Raw genomic sequence first — 20,493 nt, forward strand, 5'->3', positions numbered from 1 at the left:
ACAGAGTACGAGGTACCAACAAAGAGTAAATTAATATAAAGCTTAACCTCAGACGAATTAAATATTCGTCTGTGGGTGAGGCACTCACAGTCAGTCAGATGGCCTAAAGAATTATTTTCCCCAGCCTGATAGATTTGTGATTAGCTTAGCTAGCTTAGCTTAGCTAAGACAGATAAATTAAAGGACAAGGTATTTAACTTGAAACAAATACCTACTCAAAAAATAACCACCAGCTCTCGAACTCGCTCACGGACCATAAAATAAATCTAAAGCCGTGGCAAAAATATTAGTTCTTCTTTATCTATTACATTTCTAATTTTAGTAAAAAAAAATACCCTGTACTATGTATAAAGATTAAATTGCACTTACATCTTGTACAATAAATTGAGCAATACGCTCATCTCTTATCCGTAAAGCATCTTCATATGAATTTTTAATTTTATTCAAAAGAGAAGAATGTGTGATTGTACATTCAATTAGACTGATAAATGCTTCTTGATAAATCTGAAAATATGCACAAAATAGAAGAAGGTGCTTTGGAACAACGGGAAGGTCTGTACGAATTATCAAATAGAAGATTTACTTAACAATAGAAGACATGAAATAATTAGAACGATATAAGTAATTACCAACCTCAAGTACTTCATCATAATATATTTGTATTGTTTCCACTATTTCCGAATTGGGTGGCGTGACAAATTTTAATTTTGATTCTATTTTAGATTCAATTGTTTTCATGTATTTTGGAGATACTTTCTGCATTTTTACAGAATTTAGTACAAGTTTAAGTTATCAGCACTTGATTTATCAAGTTGATAAAAGCTTTGTTTCTGTAGTGATTATCAATAAACATTAGATAACATTATGCCCTTTTTTCAATTTGATAGAAAAAAATGAAGAAATAAATAGTTAATTAATTAGTTGTATGGAATATTATGTTCAAAATATTAATTTCACAAAATAAAATTTTTGGTATTTCTTTTTAAACTTTAGTGCATTTCAATAAATGGCGGGAATTTGACAAACCATAGAGAACACTGATTATAGGCTACGTACACACAATACAAAAAGCCATAATAAAAAAATTATAAATGTGCGCCAACCCATTCACTTCATGATGCTATAATGCCTATTTCGGACTTGACTTGTACTCGACTAAAATACTAAAGTAGTCTGTACGGCGGCGCCTATTATTCATAGCTTGGTTTAATTAAAAATGTAGACTAGACTTTGATTTATTCTCTGTCTACTTGTATTCAGTAGTTTACATTGGTTGTGGTTCATCAAATTTGTTACAATCTGTGTAACAGTGGATGTGACGTCATTGACAACCATGAAATACGGAAATTAGAAATGGCTGCGATGGGTAGTGGACGGGGGACGATGGATTCTCAAAATCAAGTTCAAAGTGATACTGTAGATCGTTTAAAATTGCTTTATCCTAATGTGAACGAAGATGAAACACCCCTGCCGCGATCATGGAGTACAAAGGACAAATTCAGCTACATCGGACTGTCGCAAAATAATCTACGAGTACATTACAAAGGTAAGTTTCAAGGTTTGTTTATGGGTTAGTTATATGCGAAACTCTCTCATGATGCTCTCTAAAGTGTCTGAAATGCGTCTACAATTATCTAGCGTACCGTATGAGGTTGGTAGATGGTCTGACGCGTCAGCATTTTGCTATAATGTTAGGCTCCAAGCTGCCATAGGAGTCAAACAAAGAAATCAGCTGATCGTATATTTTGTTACTGTACCCGTACATAAATGATGACTTTGTTTATTCGTCTTGAAAACTGTTTAAAATCAACTTGCGCTTTATCTTCTCTATGTTATCTCGTTTATTGTGACGATAATTTAATAAAAACAGTTCAATACTCTACAAGGTCTCTCCTCTGTTAAAAATATAAATGGCAGACAAAAAGCTAGGAAAAGTTATGAATCCATAGAATTTAATTGCGAAACATTTTAAATTATATCAACATTACATAATACACTCCATAACTTACTTCTACATTCTTGAATTTGATCTTTTGCCATCTTGAAACTCCTTTTCTATGTCTAATCTAGCTAAATTAGTATGTATGTGTATAAATATATTATCAATTGTTATATAATATTTTTTTAATTAACAAAACATTCTTAAAAACTATGCTCACATAAAAATATAACTTATAAGTACTGGTTTTCCATCCAGTAAAAATGTCAAATAACAATACTGGGTTCTTAGAATCCTCCTTCACCACTTCATGTGAACTTTTTAATGTCCTGTACTGTGGTGCACATGATAAATTTATAATAATAATAAATGCAATAATTGCTGTTATTTTCTGTGTTGCTAAATTGTGAATTCAGCTTGGAAAGTTAAGCTATTACATTAGCTGATTGACATGTCTACATATTTCAATGGAACGTTTTGTCTTCAAGAATAATACATAAATGAACTCTTTGCTAAAACAATACATTTGAACCTTTCACTGCGCTGTTAGGATCTGAAAGTTCAGATGACTTTGCAATGCATGTTTTGCATTTAATGTGGCACAATGCATTTGTGTAATCTATTTAAATATGTAGGTATTGTTATCCCATCAACCACCTAGGCGTACAAGTCACACAGTACAAGTACACAGTAGCTCGTAATTGCGGACTCATAGAAGTCTCCCTTTACGGAGCACCCATCCGCTGGCAACATACTGCCAAATACCTAGGCATAACCTTCGATAACTGCATGAGTTTCTCCATGCACATAAAGAAACTAAGGAAAAAAGGCTGCATATGTAATACACTGCCTTTATGCTATGATAAACAAGAAAATAAGTTGTTCCTATGCTACTACTAACACTATAAAACTATGATCCGTCCTATCTTAATTCTTAACCTACACTAGTGTAGTGTTTGCCCACCGTCCCATGGCAACCCTTAGGCTACAAATCACGGGCGCGCTGTGGTTTTTACGCAATAATGACCTCCATGGAGATCTAGAATTACTGTCAACAGCCAACCACATGAAACAGCTCTTTGAAACTATTTTGATAGAGCTGCTACCCATTCCAACCAACTTTGTGGTTGAGGCCTGTAACTACACTCCCAACCTTAACGCTAACGGCAAGCAGAGGCATCTCAAAAACATCCATTTTGATCAAGACAATGACATGATGTTCGACAATTGCTACCCAGGCAACACACACAAGCTACACAACATCTTCGTTTTGCCATTGGCACTTACTCAAACATGAAAAAGAAAAAAAGGTTTCTTTATACATTGACTAAAAGTTCATGTTATTTTATAAAATATAAAAAAATGAGAATCAATTATTGTATTTTTTTTAAATATTTTGAGTTAAGAAAATGTACAAAATGCCACCTGGTCTGGTCCTCCCCTTGCAAGGTTTGAGATCCGAAGAGACTGTTGGTTGGGGCTCTAGTTATTAACCTCACGATATATTTTATGTGCCATCTCTTGGTTTACTGCTTTCTGTATCCAATCTTTGATTCAATAGCCAAACAAAAGCTTCATAAAGTGTTGAAATGAGTAAAATATAATGAAGTTACATACATGAAGCATGAAGCAGTAATAAGTAAAAAGAAAAGAAAAAGAAGAGAAGAGAGTAAAAATAAATAAAGTGCTTGTGGCTCAAGAACAGAAATACAAGGATTTTTTAAATATCTTTGGAACCCTCCCATTATCCTCTGACATTATGTTCAAATCATTAGCTTTTTGAAATGCTTTTAGCTATTGCCTAACCTAGCTTATCCTTATCTCTGCTGGCTAAGTATATCTGATGTTGGTTTTTTTACAGTTGCTCTATATTATACCAATATTAAGGCTTACTTGGTGGAAGTACTCCACAACATGCAAGGTCTGCTACACTCAAGTAAATACAGAAATACCCTCTTCAGCTCTTCTATTTTGGCTGTTATTGTAAATTAACTTGATCAAGTAAGAAAATTTATTTCTAAAATTTCTAAGTATGTGCCTACATGTATTTTTAGACTGAATGAAATGGATTTAAGACCAAAGTTATTGTTTTATGTTGAAGTAAGCTTCCATTTAATTATCCTGTAGAAGTATAGGTATTTTTTGAAAGGTAGTATAGGTAATAGGTATTCTAGATTAGGTCGATGACGTTTGTCCCGCCGGTTCACGCCCTTACCCGGGCGTTAGATTCGCCCTGTGGGTGCATTAACCCAAGTCTAGACTGCAGACTACAACACCCCAAACCGAATAGGTCAAGCCCTTTGTTGTCTGGGTTTGTTTTGTTGATGGTACATTGTTATTTGTGATGTGAGATGAGAACCATAGAGGACGTCGAAGTTTGTTGTTGCTTTTTGATTGAACACGCTCCATCCATGGATTATTTTTAAAATATTGCTTTTTCCGCGAAAAACCGACGAACCCAAGCGATAACGTTACCCAGGTCTGATGAAAAATTCTCTGCGTCGGCTTCACTCGTGAATACGTTAAATGACTTAGCAATTGAACAGTGTGCAGTCAATATTATGTCAAGATATCGTCTGAATGAGACATACGTGGAGGATGTTTTTGTTGGGACTGACCGACGGGTTGACGTTCTTACTGGATTCGTCGCATTTTCGCTGAAATTATTTCTCTAATTTAGATAAGAATATACGTACAATATAGGAAAATCAAATACTCGTAGGCAATATTTACGTTGTTTCTTCGTGAAAATCAAAAACGGACTCATATTTACGATTACTAGGAGACGCTCTTAACTTTGTGCGTGTGGAATTCGTTATGTTCTTAAACATTTTTCGGTCCCAATTAAACATTATTCACTGTCGACGCAACTAAACAAAGTAACTGTTAAATCTGTCAGGAAAAGGCAATTCTTTGAACGAACGTTCGAAAATGAAAAAACAAAACTGATTTTTGTTTTCCTGATTGCTTTGAGTTACCACCGATCATACTAGCGATCAGTGTCCAATTTAGTTAGACGGTGGATAAGATGTGCGGGGTCTTATAGTTATATCACGATACCAATTACTTTACTTTGCGATTTAGTCGGCCAGCTTACAGTTGGTACGTCTGCGTTAGCTCTCAATAATTGTGAGACTATAAACTATAAAGCATAAACTGCCTCCAATTCTAGAGGGTGTGGGTTCGAATCCGGTCTGGGGCATGCACCTCCAACTTTTCAGTTGTGTGCATTTTAAGAATTTAAATATCACGTGTCTCAAATGGTGAAGGAAAACATCGTGAGGAAACCTGCACACCAGAGAATTTTCTTAATTCTCTGCGTGTGTGAAGTCTGCCAATCCGCATTTATGGACTATTGGCCTAACCCCTCTCATTCTGAGAGAAGACTCCAGCTCAGCAGTGAGCCGAATATGGGTTGATAATGGATAAATGTTTTGTATATTTTCTTTGGGACAATACGAGTGAGGAATCATTGTCTCAATCGTCAATAGCTAAGTATCTTCTTGGCAACCAGTCAGCTTTCAGCTTTTATAAAATAGCAAAGATGTAGCCACCACAAGCTCCCACTCTATATATTCATATGATATTTGTACTGGATTTGAAGTTGTGAGTAATGGCTTGCTATTGAATGCAATGCAAAAAAATGCAAGTTCATTCGATTGGAATTGCCGACGGGACAATCAATAAAAGATGTTGTGATGTCTAGCCTCTATCTGAATATCGATTCACTTCCTTGCAGCTTGATTCGTTTAATATGCAACTGAACCTTTGTTTAGCTCTGTTTGTCTTTGTTCTTTATTTGTTGTCGAGCAAACAGTTTCCATATTTTATACAGGATTTGGTTTGGGAATATATGAAAGTTACTTACGTTTTCATGCTAAACTGTTGAATCAGTTGTCATTAATTTTGAAATTTTGTCAAAGTTAATGTTCGTCTATCCAATATGTTTCTTTTAAATTGACAATACATTTGTTATAATTTTTTGAACTTTAAAAGTACGTGAATGTTTGTTAGTGCAGCTGGCCTATTCACAAATTTGTAGGCACTGGATGACATTTTCTAAATTTCGTATAATTAAACTAACATACGTCAAAGTTAGTGAATACTCGCGAATATTCACTTTGTAGCACTTTATAGGATAAAGGATTTTGTATTTTCCGTCAGGTGGGCCTTCTGCTTGGTTGATCAATAATTATTATAAGTATAATACAAAATTAAAAATTAAAGGGTAAGTAAGTAGTTGATAAATAAATGAATTGATTTAATATGTGTCGATTCATTAATTCGATCCCGCAACGTTGTGCCAATGGCAGGTCAATATGTTATTAATAACAATAATAACCGTCCACTAGAATATACTAAACGAATAAACCCAACAGAATTTAAAACGTTAAATTAGGTTGCTTGCTAAATTACCAGATATAAATAAATGAAAAAAAAATATATATATATATATATATTTACCAGAAGCTTCAAAAGTGGATTTAAAAATAAGAAAACCAATACGAACAAAGGTTATGATTCGCAATATTCGTCAGGACAACTTAATTAACAAATGAAACTGTAACCAAAATAAGGGTCTTATTTTGGTTACAGTTTGATTGTACAGTTTGAGTTAGTGAATACTATACTTGTGAACGTTGTGTGTAGGATTAAAATTTTAGATGTGGCAATGTGAATTTTTTGTATCCATTTATTTCTTATCCCAAATAAATAGCAGATGAGGGTATATATTCCTTAAACCGGATCTTAGACCGAGACATACAGTTATTCTAACCGCGCTGGGAGATGTTTTTGTAACATGTACAACCATTTTCAGAGCGGACTCAAAGTTTGGCGCATAGTATACGGTGCACGGCGCGCGCGCATGCCCTGTCTATATTGGTCGTCGCTCTGTTTACTATGAGTGATACAAACATCGCTGATACACGCGTTACTCAGCGTTTCCGCGTGCGATGCGCTCGCGTGTGCTAAACTTAGTGCGACGCACGCTGCTCGTGTCGTAGTGTCGCCGCACACGGGCCACACGCGACAAACGCCACCACAAGAAGCAAGAAGGGGCCACAAAACCCTACCCGGCAAAGACGTACCGCCAAGCGATTTAGCGTTCCGGTACTATGTCGTGTAGAAACCGAAAGGGGTGTGGATTTTCATCCTCCTCCTAACAAGTTAGCCCGCTTCCATCTTAGACTGCATTATCGCTCTGCGTATCTGCGTGGATATCTATCCCGCTCAATGTAATTTTTTTTTTATGGAATAAGCCCGCGCTATTCCATGATCTCACCTGATGGGATAGATGTGGCTTACAGTGGGACGCGCTTGCCTAGCAGATGCCTCTCATTCAGTCTCTTCTTAAAGATTCCCAGATTGTATGAATTAGGACGCAGTGTCGTCGGGAGAGAGTTCCATACCTTTGCCATGCGTATAAGAAACAAAGATGCAAATCGCTTCGTATGAGTTGTAGGGATGTCAATGACATAGGGATGGAAATCTACCCGGTGTCTTGCAGTGCGATGGTAAAATGGAGACGGTGGTACGAGCTCAAACAGCTCCTGTTCACTCTCCGGTATAATGTTTTGTTAAATACCGATACTAATAGTTCATGTAATTGAAGAATTTAATTTTTTTTACAATGATACTTACGCGAGTTATTTTAGTTACCAACTAATATTTTTTTCTATTTATAATTTTATTTAATTTGGTTGGCTTGGTTTGACTAAATAGACGAATAATATTTAGTCCTACAAGAAAAATTACTATTTTGTTTGCGAAGTAACAATTTATCTAGGCGAGTCATTTCAGAATTGCAATAGAATAAGGAGAAATTCTGTGCACCATTACCTGTAATTTTAAAGCTTTCGTGCAATTTCGCTTTCTCTACGTGATATTGAGTAATTGGTAGTGATAGCAACAAAATATTGCATTTTATTCTAGGATACTTTTCAAAGATATAATATAAACTGAATTCAAACTAAATGTTTCTAAGGAATTATAGCGTCGTAGTCCAAAATGAGATGTATTTTTAATTTCCAAAATTATTTACAAAAATTTTACGAAACGTAACGTACTCGACAATATTGTGTGGGTTTGATTTTAGGACCTACATAAGAAAAAATTCCTGATCGCTAGAATAGGTTTTGCGCTGCTCTAATAATCTAGGTTCCTGAAGTGAAAAAATTTCAGGCATAAAAGATATCATCTACGAGTATGAGCCCTTATGTTAAAAAAATATATAATTGGTGGAGAGAAAAACCCCGACATTGCTTGTACCGCTAGGCCGAGACTCAATCGTAGTTCATTAAATGAAAAGCTAGTAAAAAAAATGATTCCATCCTGGCAACCGGCTAGCAGGGCATTGACTGCTAGGAGGGATAGGGCTCATAAATAAAGGGCTATCATTATTCACTTCCACGTGCACGGGGTGTCGGCCCGTTTATACTATGAGTTTTTTTACAAATGTATGATATTAACAAGCTTTTTTAAAAAATGTTTAGTCTTAATTTGGAGTTCAAAATCTGGAGTTAATCTGATGAGACGTAGTGAAACTATATAACGAAATGAAAGAAACGTCTATTCAAAACGCTTATATTAGCTTCACTTGTAATGTATGTAAGAAAATCTTGGAATCTTAAATTGACCCACTTCTTCGATTAGGATGAAATTTTGCACACGCTCTGAGTTCTGATGACAAAACATGACTAGTTAAGAAACGTCATTACAAATCCAATATGGCGGCCTGCCCAAGATGGCGGAGTGGCTGTTTGAAATCCTCCCCTATGATATGAATATCAAATAAAAAGGTTTGCTGTCAGGAATACGAAAAAAATAGTCATGTGACTAAAATCCAATATTGCGGATCAGTGGACACCAGCGGAGGCCATAGAACTGCAATTGATGAAAGAGTTATCATTTGTCGATTGCCGTCCCAACCAATTCAAGTTCATTACTTGCTAACGCTTTAAAAACTTTTTTGTTGGAGTTTACTCTTTAAGAATCGAATTTTCATATATAGCTCCCGGGTTAAAAAAACATATGGGCAGTAAAATGCGATGAACGAATGACAGCGGTACGTTTTTGTATGCAACCTAGTCTGCGTAAAAATCACCTTTCACATGCCGCGGCCTGCTGCCCCTCGGTTGCGCACCTTTCACTTTTCAGGCGTAAGTATTGAGACGTACATAGTGTAGCATAACCTTATTTAGACAGTCGATCTGAAAGAGTAGGTAAACTCCAATCGTTCGTCGGAGCTGACTCACACTTTTTTATAATACAACTAGCAGAACCTTGCGGTTTCACCCGCGTAGTCCCCGTAGTCCAACAAAGTCAACATTATAATACATTATCGAGAACACATTCAGTTAACAGAATTCTCTCACTTTGGGCAACTCGATATAAATAGAACGTCCAGCGCAATTTCTAATACTCACAAGTAAATTATTTTCGTTTAATGATAATATAAACTCTGAGCCAACCTCGTGCTCGAAACGCATAACTATTTTACATTTAAATTAATGTCAATTTTTTTTATTCATACACTACAAAATGTTATGATAAAAACAAAAAACCCGACTGCTTAGACGCAATGAACTGAAAAGAAAAAAACAAGTATCACAATATCTATATAAAGTTCTGACTAAATTCTTTATGTTGCCGCATGCGGTGACAAACGTTGGTATTTCATTCTTTGCCCGTAAGAAAGTATTATTTGTCCCCGCCTGCAGCACCACAAAGAATTTAGTCAGGACATTAGATATTAAGATATTGTGATACTAGTTTTTCTCCGCCGTCCGCTAGTAATAAAACATTGCTAAAACACATCACTTTTGATAGTCTAGTAAAGATTTAAATGAAAACTTTTTCTTCACATTTGTTCATGTTGCATATTAATTAAACATTTGTATACGTAGTGTTCCAAGGCTTCAACCTTAGTCCCCTATCCTTGGCGCATTGAGCTCGGGCCCCCGGGACCACTTGAGTAATGGGGTCAGACTCACAGCGAGGCGACGCTTACTGGATTTCACTTCTACCTACATCTTGAATTATGTACACCGCATATATTGCCTTTCGCCCTGTTTGTCATATCTATACTCATATTATAATGCGAAAGAACTTGTGTGTATGTTTGTTTAAACGTGCTAATCTTTGGAACTACCAGAACAATTGTAAAAATTATTTTGTGTATGATAGCCAATCTCACCAGGAGTTGCATCAGGCTTTAAAGATCTAGGGGTAATGGGTAAAGAAACTTTGTATGAAAATATATCTTGACATTTGGAAGGGCTGCTAGTATTAATAAAATAAATCTATTCTCTTAGTCAGGTTTAAACTTGAGAACTACTTTAAAAAATTACATTTATCTGTTAGTCTATGTTTTCTAATAGAAGGGGTTTACGGGACGAAAAATAATAAAAAATGCTCTGAAAATTAGAAACTTTATTAACATACAAAAAATTAACAGCTTTGTATTTTTGATCATTATAATCGCTTTATTATCTTCTCTCTTTACTTGGCTTTAATATTTTGAATGTACGTCTTTGTTCTTGATTGTAAAGCTCGTGTACACAAAAATATTCTCCGTTTGGTTGAAGCTTAGTTTAGCTTTATGAGATCCCTTTGTCCTCACAGAATGAGATCAGTCAGGGCGCGTACTATGAGCATACTGCGTACTCTGACCTGATTGTATTATTGTGATATCTGTATTTGTTGTTTTACATTATAAGCTATGTACGTTGTACAATTCTTAATTAACTTTGTTTACTAATCCTATCTTGTCTGCTTTACGAGACGCACAATCTCGACCCCAGACTAAGAAAACTACTAGTTCTACTAACAACGAAGTTTCAAGAACTACTTCTGTGTCCAACCCTTATCCAGCGAAAGCGAAAGCTTCTTGAGGTATTGGTAGAAGCCTTTCGCAGTAAAACCATCGACTGAAACGACTATTGGATCAATAATACGAGTAGTTGATTAAACATTCGTCGGTTCTTTTCATTAATCTCGTGATTTTTTTCGGCTTTCAAAAAGAAGGCTCGATAATAATGATCGATAAATCTAAAGCTCGTATGTGTCTATTTAGGTAGAATTAGGTAGGAATTGAGTATTAAAGCTTACATACACACTACACTTCAACACAAAAGTTATTATGTAGTAGATAGTGTATATTAGCTTAATTGCTTTGATTGAACAACATGAGACATAATGAAAAAGACAAAAGAGCAAAACAAAGCTGGAGTTCCACTTCCTCGTTTATTAGGAAGGAGGGACTTATTTATATGCGACACGAGAGGAGGGAATGAGCTAATTTAAAACCATAAGATATTTTCATTTATTTTCTTAATTAATATATAATTTTCTGAATCTTTTTATCATTTTTCATTTTTTTCGTTTCTCATCAGCTGAGTTTTGAAACGCTTTTACGACATCGGCGCTACAATTGTGTCACAGCTGTAAATTTTATAGAGAATCGGATCTCTAAATTCAAAATTCATTTATTACAGTAGCTACCTCTTAAACTTTCTACCTCACCACACAAGGTTTCTATTCAATAAACCTTTTCACCTTCGACAACTCTAATGAGTCTTTGTTATGAATTGAGACTGCTCTAAATAGTCGATCTCAATTAGATTTTTAAAAGACCGCTACAGTTATATAACAGTATTTATATCGCTACTTTTATCGCTTCATTAAATTAAATTCGCAGTTTTTTCACATCAACTGCGTAGTTTTACGTCGTTGTAAAGAGAAGCTTAGATAATTAACATATTCCATTGCGTTAGTGATTCAAAAGTGCCTTACGATTACGAGTATACGTAACGTTCTCGTGTTGTGAACTTTTTTATCTCCAATAACAATTATTGGTCGGATTAAACTGTTATGTCCGTGGCACGATTCCAAAACTGCGCTCGTTTTCAGTATGTTTGGTCTATTTATCTAGTTCTGGTTGTTCACTTCGTTGGATGCGGAACGTGAAAATGAAGCACTCGGTCGTGCCAACCTTCTTTAGTAACTCCATTTTTTTTTCATATGTTTGGGCGTATTCTTGCTCCGAAAAAGGTGGTGGTGAAACTGTAATATTTTTAAGGTGTATTTTGAAAGTATAGTATCACGACATTTTATTTATTTATTTCTTTATTCACCTCATTAACACGTTCGAAATCTATTTTGGAAAAGCAATTATGATTATACTCTTTTATAACTTCGTGAGTTAAGAGTCTAGACTAGACACAAGCTAGTAGTTGGAATTAAACCTACATTGTAAATAGAACATCACTTAAACTATATGAAATGTCATAAAAGAAGCCAGAAAGTGAAGGTATCAAAGGTTCTCACACAAAGAAATCGGCGACGAAGGGCCTCGCTTACGAAATGGGACCAAAATGGTGCATCTACTAACTAGGTCAAGCTCGCTTACGTTGGGTCGCCACGTGCTCTCCCCCGTTTCCAATCCCATCAAACAAGTCTTCTGCACCCTAATCCCGTGCAACAGAGTCTATTTTCCATTGCTAGACAACTGGTCTATCGACCTTGTCATAGTGTTGCACGAACAGGCTTTCGAGCCATTTGATAATCTCTGCTATTCATCGGTAATACAGATTGGATTCCCGTGCAATTCACTCGCATTTAAAAATCCTATACACACGTAACCAACTTCCTTATCCAATTTGCTTTCAAGTATGTCTTGTTATTGGTTTTCCAATATTGGAACTTGAAAAATTGTGACTTCTTTTGAGACAGTCACTTTTTAGGCAGTTTGGATATATTTTTAAGTAATGTAAGTTGGTATCTGCTCATATGTATATGCGGTGAAATAGCTCTTATCTACTGTCGATGTAGACTTGAACTATCTGTTCAGAATCTACTAATACTTCTTAAAATATTATTTTTGTTTAGAATAGTTTAGATAAAAGTCATTAATTTTAGAATTTTAAATAAACTTTAGAAGCTTGTGTACAAAGGACCATAAAAATAAGTTGCTAAATAAGAGTCTCTTATAGCTATTAAGTCATTATTTAACTACTTAACTTTACTTAGGTGTTCGTTCAGTAGATCTTGGCAATATTCTGTGGTAAAATTAAAAATATACATAAAATCAATAAAAAACCTATATTTCTATTGATTATCGTTATTATCTCCTGAAGATAGTATCGGAGTGAATATCGTATTGAGAGTATTGTCAAGAATGTTGTTCACGGATGTGCCAGGTTTTGTGTAAGCCAAATTGAAATTATAAGCAACTTGGACGACAAAGTTGGTCACGTCTGTAAAAGCTTCTGGCATTATACGAACTGTAACCCGAGTCATGACATAATCTGTGCTATTCATCGGTAATAGTGATTAAATTCCCGTGTAATTCTGTACGCAGTTAAAACAATTTGTATTACACTGTACCGCGGTCGCTATGTCGATAGGGCTTGCGTTTTGAATGTTATGACACGGAAGTTACCAAGTCTTTGTTCTTGGCCAATATTGGTGGGAGTGAAGGACGTAAAACCAAACAACTACGTGTTTGTATCTGATACGTAATAGAAGTAAATATATAAACGACTCTGTTTACGTTTGCCGTTGTCTCTTTTACCATATGTTGTTGTTTCTTTATTTGGGTTTAGTGCTTTGTCTTTGCATTTAAGTTGTATGTTCATTGGTCTATGTATTGTATCTTTGATTATCTACAATTTTGACTTTTAACGGCCTCCGTGGCGCAGTGGTATGCGCGGTGGATATACAAAGCGGAGGTCCTGGGTTCGATCCTCGGCTGGGCAGATTGAGATTTTCTTAATTGGTCCAGGTCTGGCTGGTGGGAGGCTTTGGCAGTGGCTAGTTACCACCGTACCGCCAAGCGATTTAGCGTTCCGGTATGATGTCGTGTAGAAACCGAAAACGGGTGTGGATTTTCATCCTCCTCCTAACAAGTTAGTCCACTTCCATCTTAGACTGCATCATCTCAGACTCACCATCAGGTGAGATTGTAGTCAAGGGCTAACTTGTAAAAAAAAAAAAAATTGATTTAAATAGAAGTGATGAAAGCTGCTTGTTACTGCCGATTAAAAGCTGTCTCTTTGTTACATCACTCGCACGTTTATATTTTTGTCCAAATTAGAGTTCAAGCTAATAAATGTGATGGACGGAAGTATTAAAATCTCATTATTATGAAAACATGAAAGGAAAGACAACATAGGAGAGAAGCACCAAAGAAGGGCTGTTTGGATTGTAGTTTGGACCGTGATAGCTTTGGGAAAATCTTTGGGTAGAGTGAATAGGCGATTAGCTTGTACAGAAGATTCTTTTCTCTACAAGCTAATTGCCAATCTTATTAGATTTAGAAGAGAGAGTAAAATTGTGTTCGTACTTTATGTAAGGTTAAACATGTGGAGGGAAAAAAATATATAATAATTACATTCTTTCATTTATTGAGATCATAAGATATTTAAGAAAAAAATATTTTAAAATGAAATTCTACGCGAAGTTTCCGTCTAGAAATAGTAAAGTTATGGACGTAAATAATTTCAGTTCACGTACCTACAAGTACAAATCCAAGGGATTAGAGGGACTGGCCGACTCACAGAACACAGAAAAGTTGTGAACGTCAGCAAAGTTACTCGTATTGTTCGGTTAAGTTTACGTGGGCACCGAACTACGGCTACCAGTTTAGTAACTTGCTCGAGAGAAAGTTCTCTACAGCGTACTTTGTATACTTCTGCTTTAAGATAAGTGGTTTCCTTTATGGGATTTGATTTGGGAATCTTTAACCGTAAATAAATTACTCTTACTCAACTTTTCGCTGCGGTCTTTCGTCATACTAGCCACCCACGGTCCGATGTACCCACATGGCTGCAGTGCTGCTGGTAAAACTTATCGTGGCCCAACTCATGTAAGTGGGTATATCAGACCGTGGGTAGCATAGCAATTTCAAAACTGGATGATTAAGGGACAAATAGGTATACCCTTAAAAGTTGGCACTACATTAGCAGTGCCTCTGTTGTTGTAAGCCCAGCGGTGAACATCAGAACCGAATGCTGGATAGTTTGTGATAAAAATGGTGAAACACTGGAAATGGAGAGTTCTGTTTTCCTGGGAGTGACCTTGGATTGTAAACTTCAGTGGGGGCTCATATAGAAAAACTGTCTGGTAAACTCAGCTCAGCGGCATTTGCAGTGAGAAAAATAAGACAGTTCACTGATGTTGATACAGCTAGGCTTGTTTATTTTGCGTACTTTCACAGCGTAATGTCTTACGGTATTTTATTGTGGGGCAAAGCTGCCGATATACAATCTATATTTGTACTTCAAAAAAGAGCAATTCGAGCAATATATCAATTAAAATCACGCGAGTCCCTTCGTCAAAAGTTTAAAGAAATAGGTATACTAACAGTAGCCTGTCAATATATATATAACAGTATATATATTGTATCTATGTAAGACAAAATATTAATTTGTACAAACGAAAAGGAGATTTAAACTTACGTCTTACTAGACACGGGCATAAGTTAGTTATTTCTGCATATCGTCTCCAAAGAGTAAAAAAATCTTTTGTAGGTTTGGGTGTACTCTTCTATAACAAGATCCCCAAGACTATGATGGACCTGCCAATGCATAGCTTTAAGCAATGTGTTAAAAAACATTTACTTAGTCGAGGTTACTACAACATTGATGAGTTCCTTAAAGATAAAAGCGCTTGGAGGCCATTGGATCAGCTTCCACCTTCACACAGGAAATAAAACTATAAGAAATTGTAATTGTTATCAATTGTAAATTATAATACTGTATGACTTTTTCAAAAGAGCAACTGTTGAGTTTCTTGCCGGTATCTTCTCAGCAGAACCTGCCTTCCGAACCGGTGGTAGAATCTTTACAAATAGTCAACTGACGTGTCAAAAGTGCTTGTAAACTGAGCCTACTTGAAATAAATGATTTTTGATTTTGATTTTGAAAAAATACAAAGTATCGACTCCGATTTTACGGTTATATTTTGTGCAAAAATATCAACTATCCAAAATTCATCAAAATTCGTTACAGCGAATAACAGTACTCAAAGGTTTATACTCTACTTTATATGCTACCTTTATATTTGGACGATTGAGAGTCTGGACCTCTGGAACTTGCTATCTCTAAAGCCACCGTGGTTCAAACTCTATGGTTGCCTGCCGTATTTGCTCGTACCTGTAGTAGCTTGCACCTTTATCAAAATGACAAAGATCTGACTACCAAAGACTCTTAGACTAATTATAGAAACAGCTCAAGTTATTTATGCGCACTACTTTATTTTTTAATAAATAAATACACTTTTACAATACACAACACTATATCTAGCCCCAAAATAAGCATACAAAGCATACTTGTGTTATGGGTACTAAGATAGCTGATATTATAATATTCATATACATTTATATACTTCATATAAATACTTATATAATGTATAAATATACCCAGACACCGGAAAATTATATTACACAATTATTTTCCATTTGTGGGAATCGAACCCACGGCCGTGGATGCAGAAATCAGGGTCACAACCCACTACGGCCGGCCACGCGGCCGTCAATATTTGATGTAATGTTCGATTTAACGACTCTTTGTTATCAAATTCCAAAATCTTATCGCAGCCTATAGCACGGGCATTAGAAATACATAAGTTCATATAACTAGACATAAGTTAGGTCGGTCACTACTTGACTCGACTCTTCAGATCAGATATTCAAGCTTTAGTCTCGCTCTCTTGGGAATACGTGGATAAAGTATAATGTTACTCGGTGAAGCTTTCCAATGGCGAAAGAATTTTTTAAATCGGTCGAGTAGTTATGAGTTAAATTGGACCAAACAAACGAATAATCTAATCTTACCACTTAATAATAGCAGTTTAGAGTTTAGATTTTTTAAATTGTCTCCTTTGTTTTATTTTGATATACATACTTTACGAAAAATCGACAAATTCAATTAAAAAAATCGTCTACGTCCGTTTCACTCAAAAATCGAAATATTCGCAGTTGTTGACTACAATTTTCAATTGTAACATTGCCTTCATATTCATATGCTTTCAATTCATCATTCATCTAATACAATGCCACTTCTACGTATTCATGCGTAGAAGTGGCTTTGTGTTAAATTCATCGATTTCTTCACGAATTAATCATTACGTTAAAAGTTTCATCGTTATCAACCCATATTTGGCTCACTGCTGAGCTCGAGTCTCCTCTTAGAATAAAATTTAAAAATTTCATATGCGAGTATTTTTATAGCTCAGGATTCGAACCTGTGCCTAATACTAATGACATAAATTGTATAGCTGTTAGATATTACCGGTGTTGGCAGACCTTGCAGCACTTATTGCGTACGTTGCTAAGCGCGCACGCCTTGATTTGTGGCCGCGCAAGGATGCCGTTAATGGTATTTACGCTGTACCTCGCACCTAACGGTTGTGTGCTCGTACTCATAAACACCATGATCTGTATACTTTTATTACTTCTAAAAAAAAATTGAATAAAAAAAATTAACGAATGAAAAAAATAATATTTTTTTTATTAACACACAATGCATTGATTCAATGAATTAATCTGTAAAACAGTTAGGTTCAAACAATGATTTTATGATAAGATTTAAATTTAAATTTCAACGACATTATTTAAGTAGGAAAACACAGTTTTCAGTTGTGTGCATTTTAAGAAATTAAATATCACGTGTCTCAAACGGTAAAGGAAAACATCGTGAGGCAACCTGCATACTAGAGAATTTTCTCAATTCTCTGCGTGTGTGAAGTCTGCCAATCCGCATTGGGCCAGCGTGACTATTGGCCTAACCCCTCTCATTCTGAGAGGAGACTCGAGCTCAGCAGTGAGCCGAATATGGGTTGATGATGATGATTTAAGTAGGAATTATTATTAATCGTCGCTATTAACGTCATTATTTGATTATTTGAAAGCAAACAACAAACTTTCATACAAACAGCGGCGTAAACAAAGCCTTATAAATATAGAATTTGATGGCTGGGAAAAATGAAGTCACAATTACGCGATCGAAGTTAGCAAACAATTTCCAAGTCACGTATCACGTTCATCGTTTGATTATGCACAAATGTGCCGGCGGCACGGCAGCGCATCACATCACTCAGTTCACGAGCTACTTGCACGAGATGATATTAAAACTCTTGGCTCTTCATTTAATGTGCTTTAAGGTTTAAACAAACTATACACAAAACACGGCGAATGCGCATTCATCAATGTTTACTCGATGTTGACGAATTAACAAATATCGGTATGGTTGGTTGGCTGGTTGATGGTAGTAAATGCCCCGGACCCGCGGCTCGAAAGGGCCCAGCCTGCGAGCCCAGAAGTAATTTAACATTTAAAAGAATATTTCAACGTGACGACGATATTTCTGGGGATCTATACAATGAATTTATCATGCACCTCAGATTATATGATTACGACATTGACAGCGATGAATATCGTCCGACACTAGTTTGCCATATAATATGCTATGAGCTGCAAGATCGTTTGCTACTCACTTGTTAGGTCTGTGCGCTCATGAGGATAAAGAGCTCCTGGGACGGGTGCTGAAATATAGTATTTTCTTTCTTGCTATATCTTGGAGATCAGTTCCGGTCATATCATAATCTGATAGTGATCGGCCCAGACGCAAGTCACTTTGAACGCAAGACCGCTAGTCCAGCAAACAGCGTAGAGGGTCTAAGCTCCCAATTCCCTCGCCTATATGATGATAGACTTAATGGAGCAGTTGGCCAATAAAAATAGGCAGATTGATGATGTCTGTCATTTTATACCTAAAACTAAAAAAAGAGTCATGTAAACAACAAAGAAAAAAACTTATTTTCTACTATAGGTAGTCGTAATTCTAGTTTCCCTATATTTTATCCACTTAATTTCGCTATAAAACGCTGTGCGCCATTGAAAGAATTTATTTGGTGTGATAAAATAGTCGCCAAGAAAATTAGGTCAAGGGTTGCTCTATATTTGGACAATCATTATATTATTTATGTTTTTTAATCAACGACGAGTTATCGGTATACCTCGATCTCATCTGATGTTAAGTGAGGATGTGGTGGAGAGAGTAGCGCCCATCTTTTTTTTTTAAAAGAATATTTGCCATATCTTTTTTAATATGACCAATATTCCCATTCCCCTCTAACTAGTCGGGAAAGACTGTGCTAGGAGTGGGCACGACAATAGACCAACGAGGCGGGGATTGAACCACCACCCCTCGGTGATGAGTCCAACCGCTCTTACCGTTGAGCTATTGAGGCTTGAAGGGGTAGGTATTATAGGTAGTTTATTTGAACCTATTTTAGTCAAATGCTTCGCGTCATCACAGAAACACTAATACGTCTTTTTCCCATTATTTAAAACTAGCCGACGACCCGTAACGATCCAAAGATTATTCCCTACAATACCACAAACTTTACCTCTTATTAATATTATTTTAGTATAGATTGAATGTTTCAATATGTATTGAATTATTATTTTGCCAATTTTATACAAAATCTATAAATAGAGGAGAGACCTTCAAAAACATATTTTTTCATCGGGAATCGGTGTTTTCGGGAATCTTCGGTTGAAACAATTTAATATTGAAAAGAAAATAACTTTAAGATTAAATGTACATTTAAGGCTATTTAGACGTAGTGTTAAATATAATAATAGTTAATTAGTGATATTGTTAGAGTTAAATGTATTTGGCTCCATAGCACCACTATGCTCTAAATGCTCGACTGCGGGTAGTCAGGGTTTTGCATGCATTGCATCGTATCATCAGTTGCCGCGCCGCTGATTTGCGAAAAAGCTTTGTTTCAGCCAGCAATTAACATACTGATAAATACGTTGAGGATTGAGCTGATTTTATAGATGCACTGCAGTTTTAACAAACTTGAAACGGCTTTAGGTAATTGCAGTGTGTAAAGTATCAACTTTAGAGATGCTTCTAAATTTTGTCGCTTTGGCAGCGTAACTGTAAAATCAGCTCCGGATTCATTGCATACGCACATAGCATTTGCTGGATACATTGGATTCACTCGTAGATTCGAAGACACCGGCGAGCAGCCAGAAGCGTAAGTGGTGTATGGGGCCGCACTGACGATCTGTTTAATGGACATGGATGTTTTCTCTTGTTGGAAGGTGGGACGCAGGGCCCGGGCCGCAGACCCCACCTGCCCTACCTCCACTTACGCCTCTGGATGTATCGTACGTCAGCATCTGTCTGCTACCACACACACCCGTCATCTTGTTAACAAACAGGGCTCGCTAACAGGATTACTGCTAACTTCTAGGCGTTCCAACGCGGCCGACGTTCGTGCCGACTATCATAGCTTGGGCAGTTATTACTATTTCATATAACTTATAAACAAATTACTTAAATTGTATTCAATAGATCATTACGATATATGTTATGAGTGGATCTGCATTGTTAAAATTTCTTGCTAACATGTGCATATTTGCGCGACGAAGAATTAAATAAAACGCAATTAAGTCATCGCTTTTTAACTCAGTCATAGATAAAAACAGGAATCAGAGTACCTACTCAGGATTTTTTGATTTTCTAAACATGTGA

General features: G+C 36.0%; 1 protein-coding gene across 3 annotated transcripts in view; it reads left to right on the top strand.

Annotated features, from left to right (window-relative positions):
* The first annotated feature begins 1,305 nt into the window (after nt 1–1,305).
* Nucleotides 1,306–20,493, top strand: part of LOC112046127 (ran-binding protein 10) — a 42,334-nt gene continuing 23,146 nt past the window's right edge. Inside the window, exons 1-2 of one of the 3 annotated variants that reach the window (XM_024082627.2) lie at nt 1,306–1,546; nt 20,061–20,126. In XM_024082627.2, the coding sequence (XP_023938395.2) occupies nt 1,354–1,546; nt 20,061–20,126 (259 nt within the window). In that variant the 5' untranslated portion in view covers nt 1,306–1,353. The remainder of the gene's footprint in view (nt 1,547–20,060; nt 20,127–20,493) is intronic. The other 2 variants (XM_024082626.2, XM_024082628.2) reach the window with 2 other exon arrangements.

Source organism: Bicyclus anynana, chromosome 20 (assembly GCF_947172395.1).
Source record: "Bicyclus anynana chromosome 20, ilBicAnyn1.1, whole genome shotgun sequence".
NCBI classification, from domain to species: domain Eukaryota; kingdom Metazoa; phylum Arthropoda; class Insecta; order Lepidoptera; family Nymphalidae; genus Bicyclus; species Bicyclus anynana.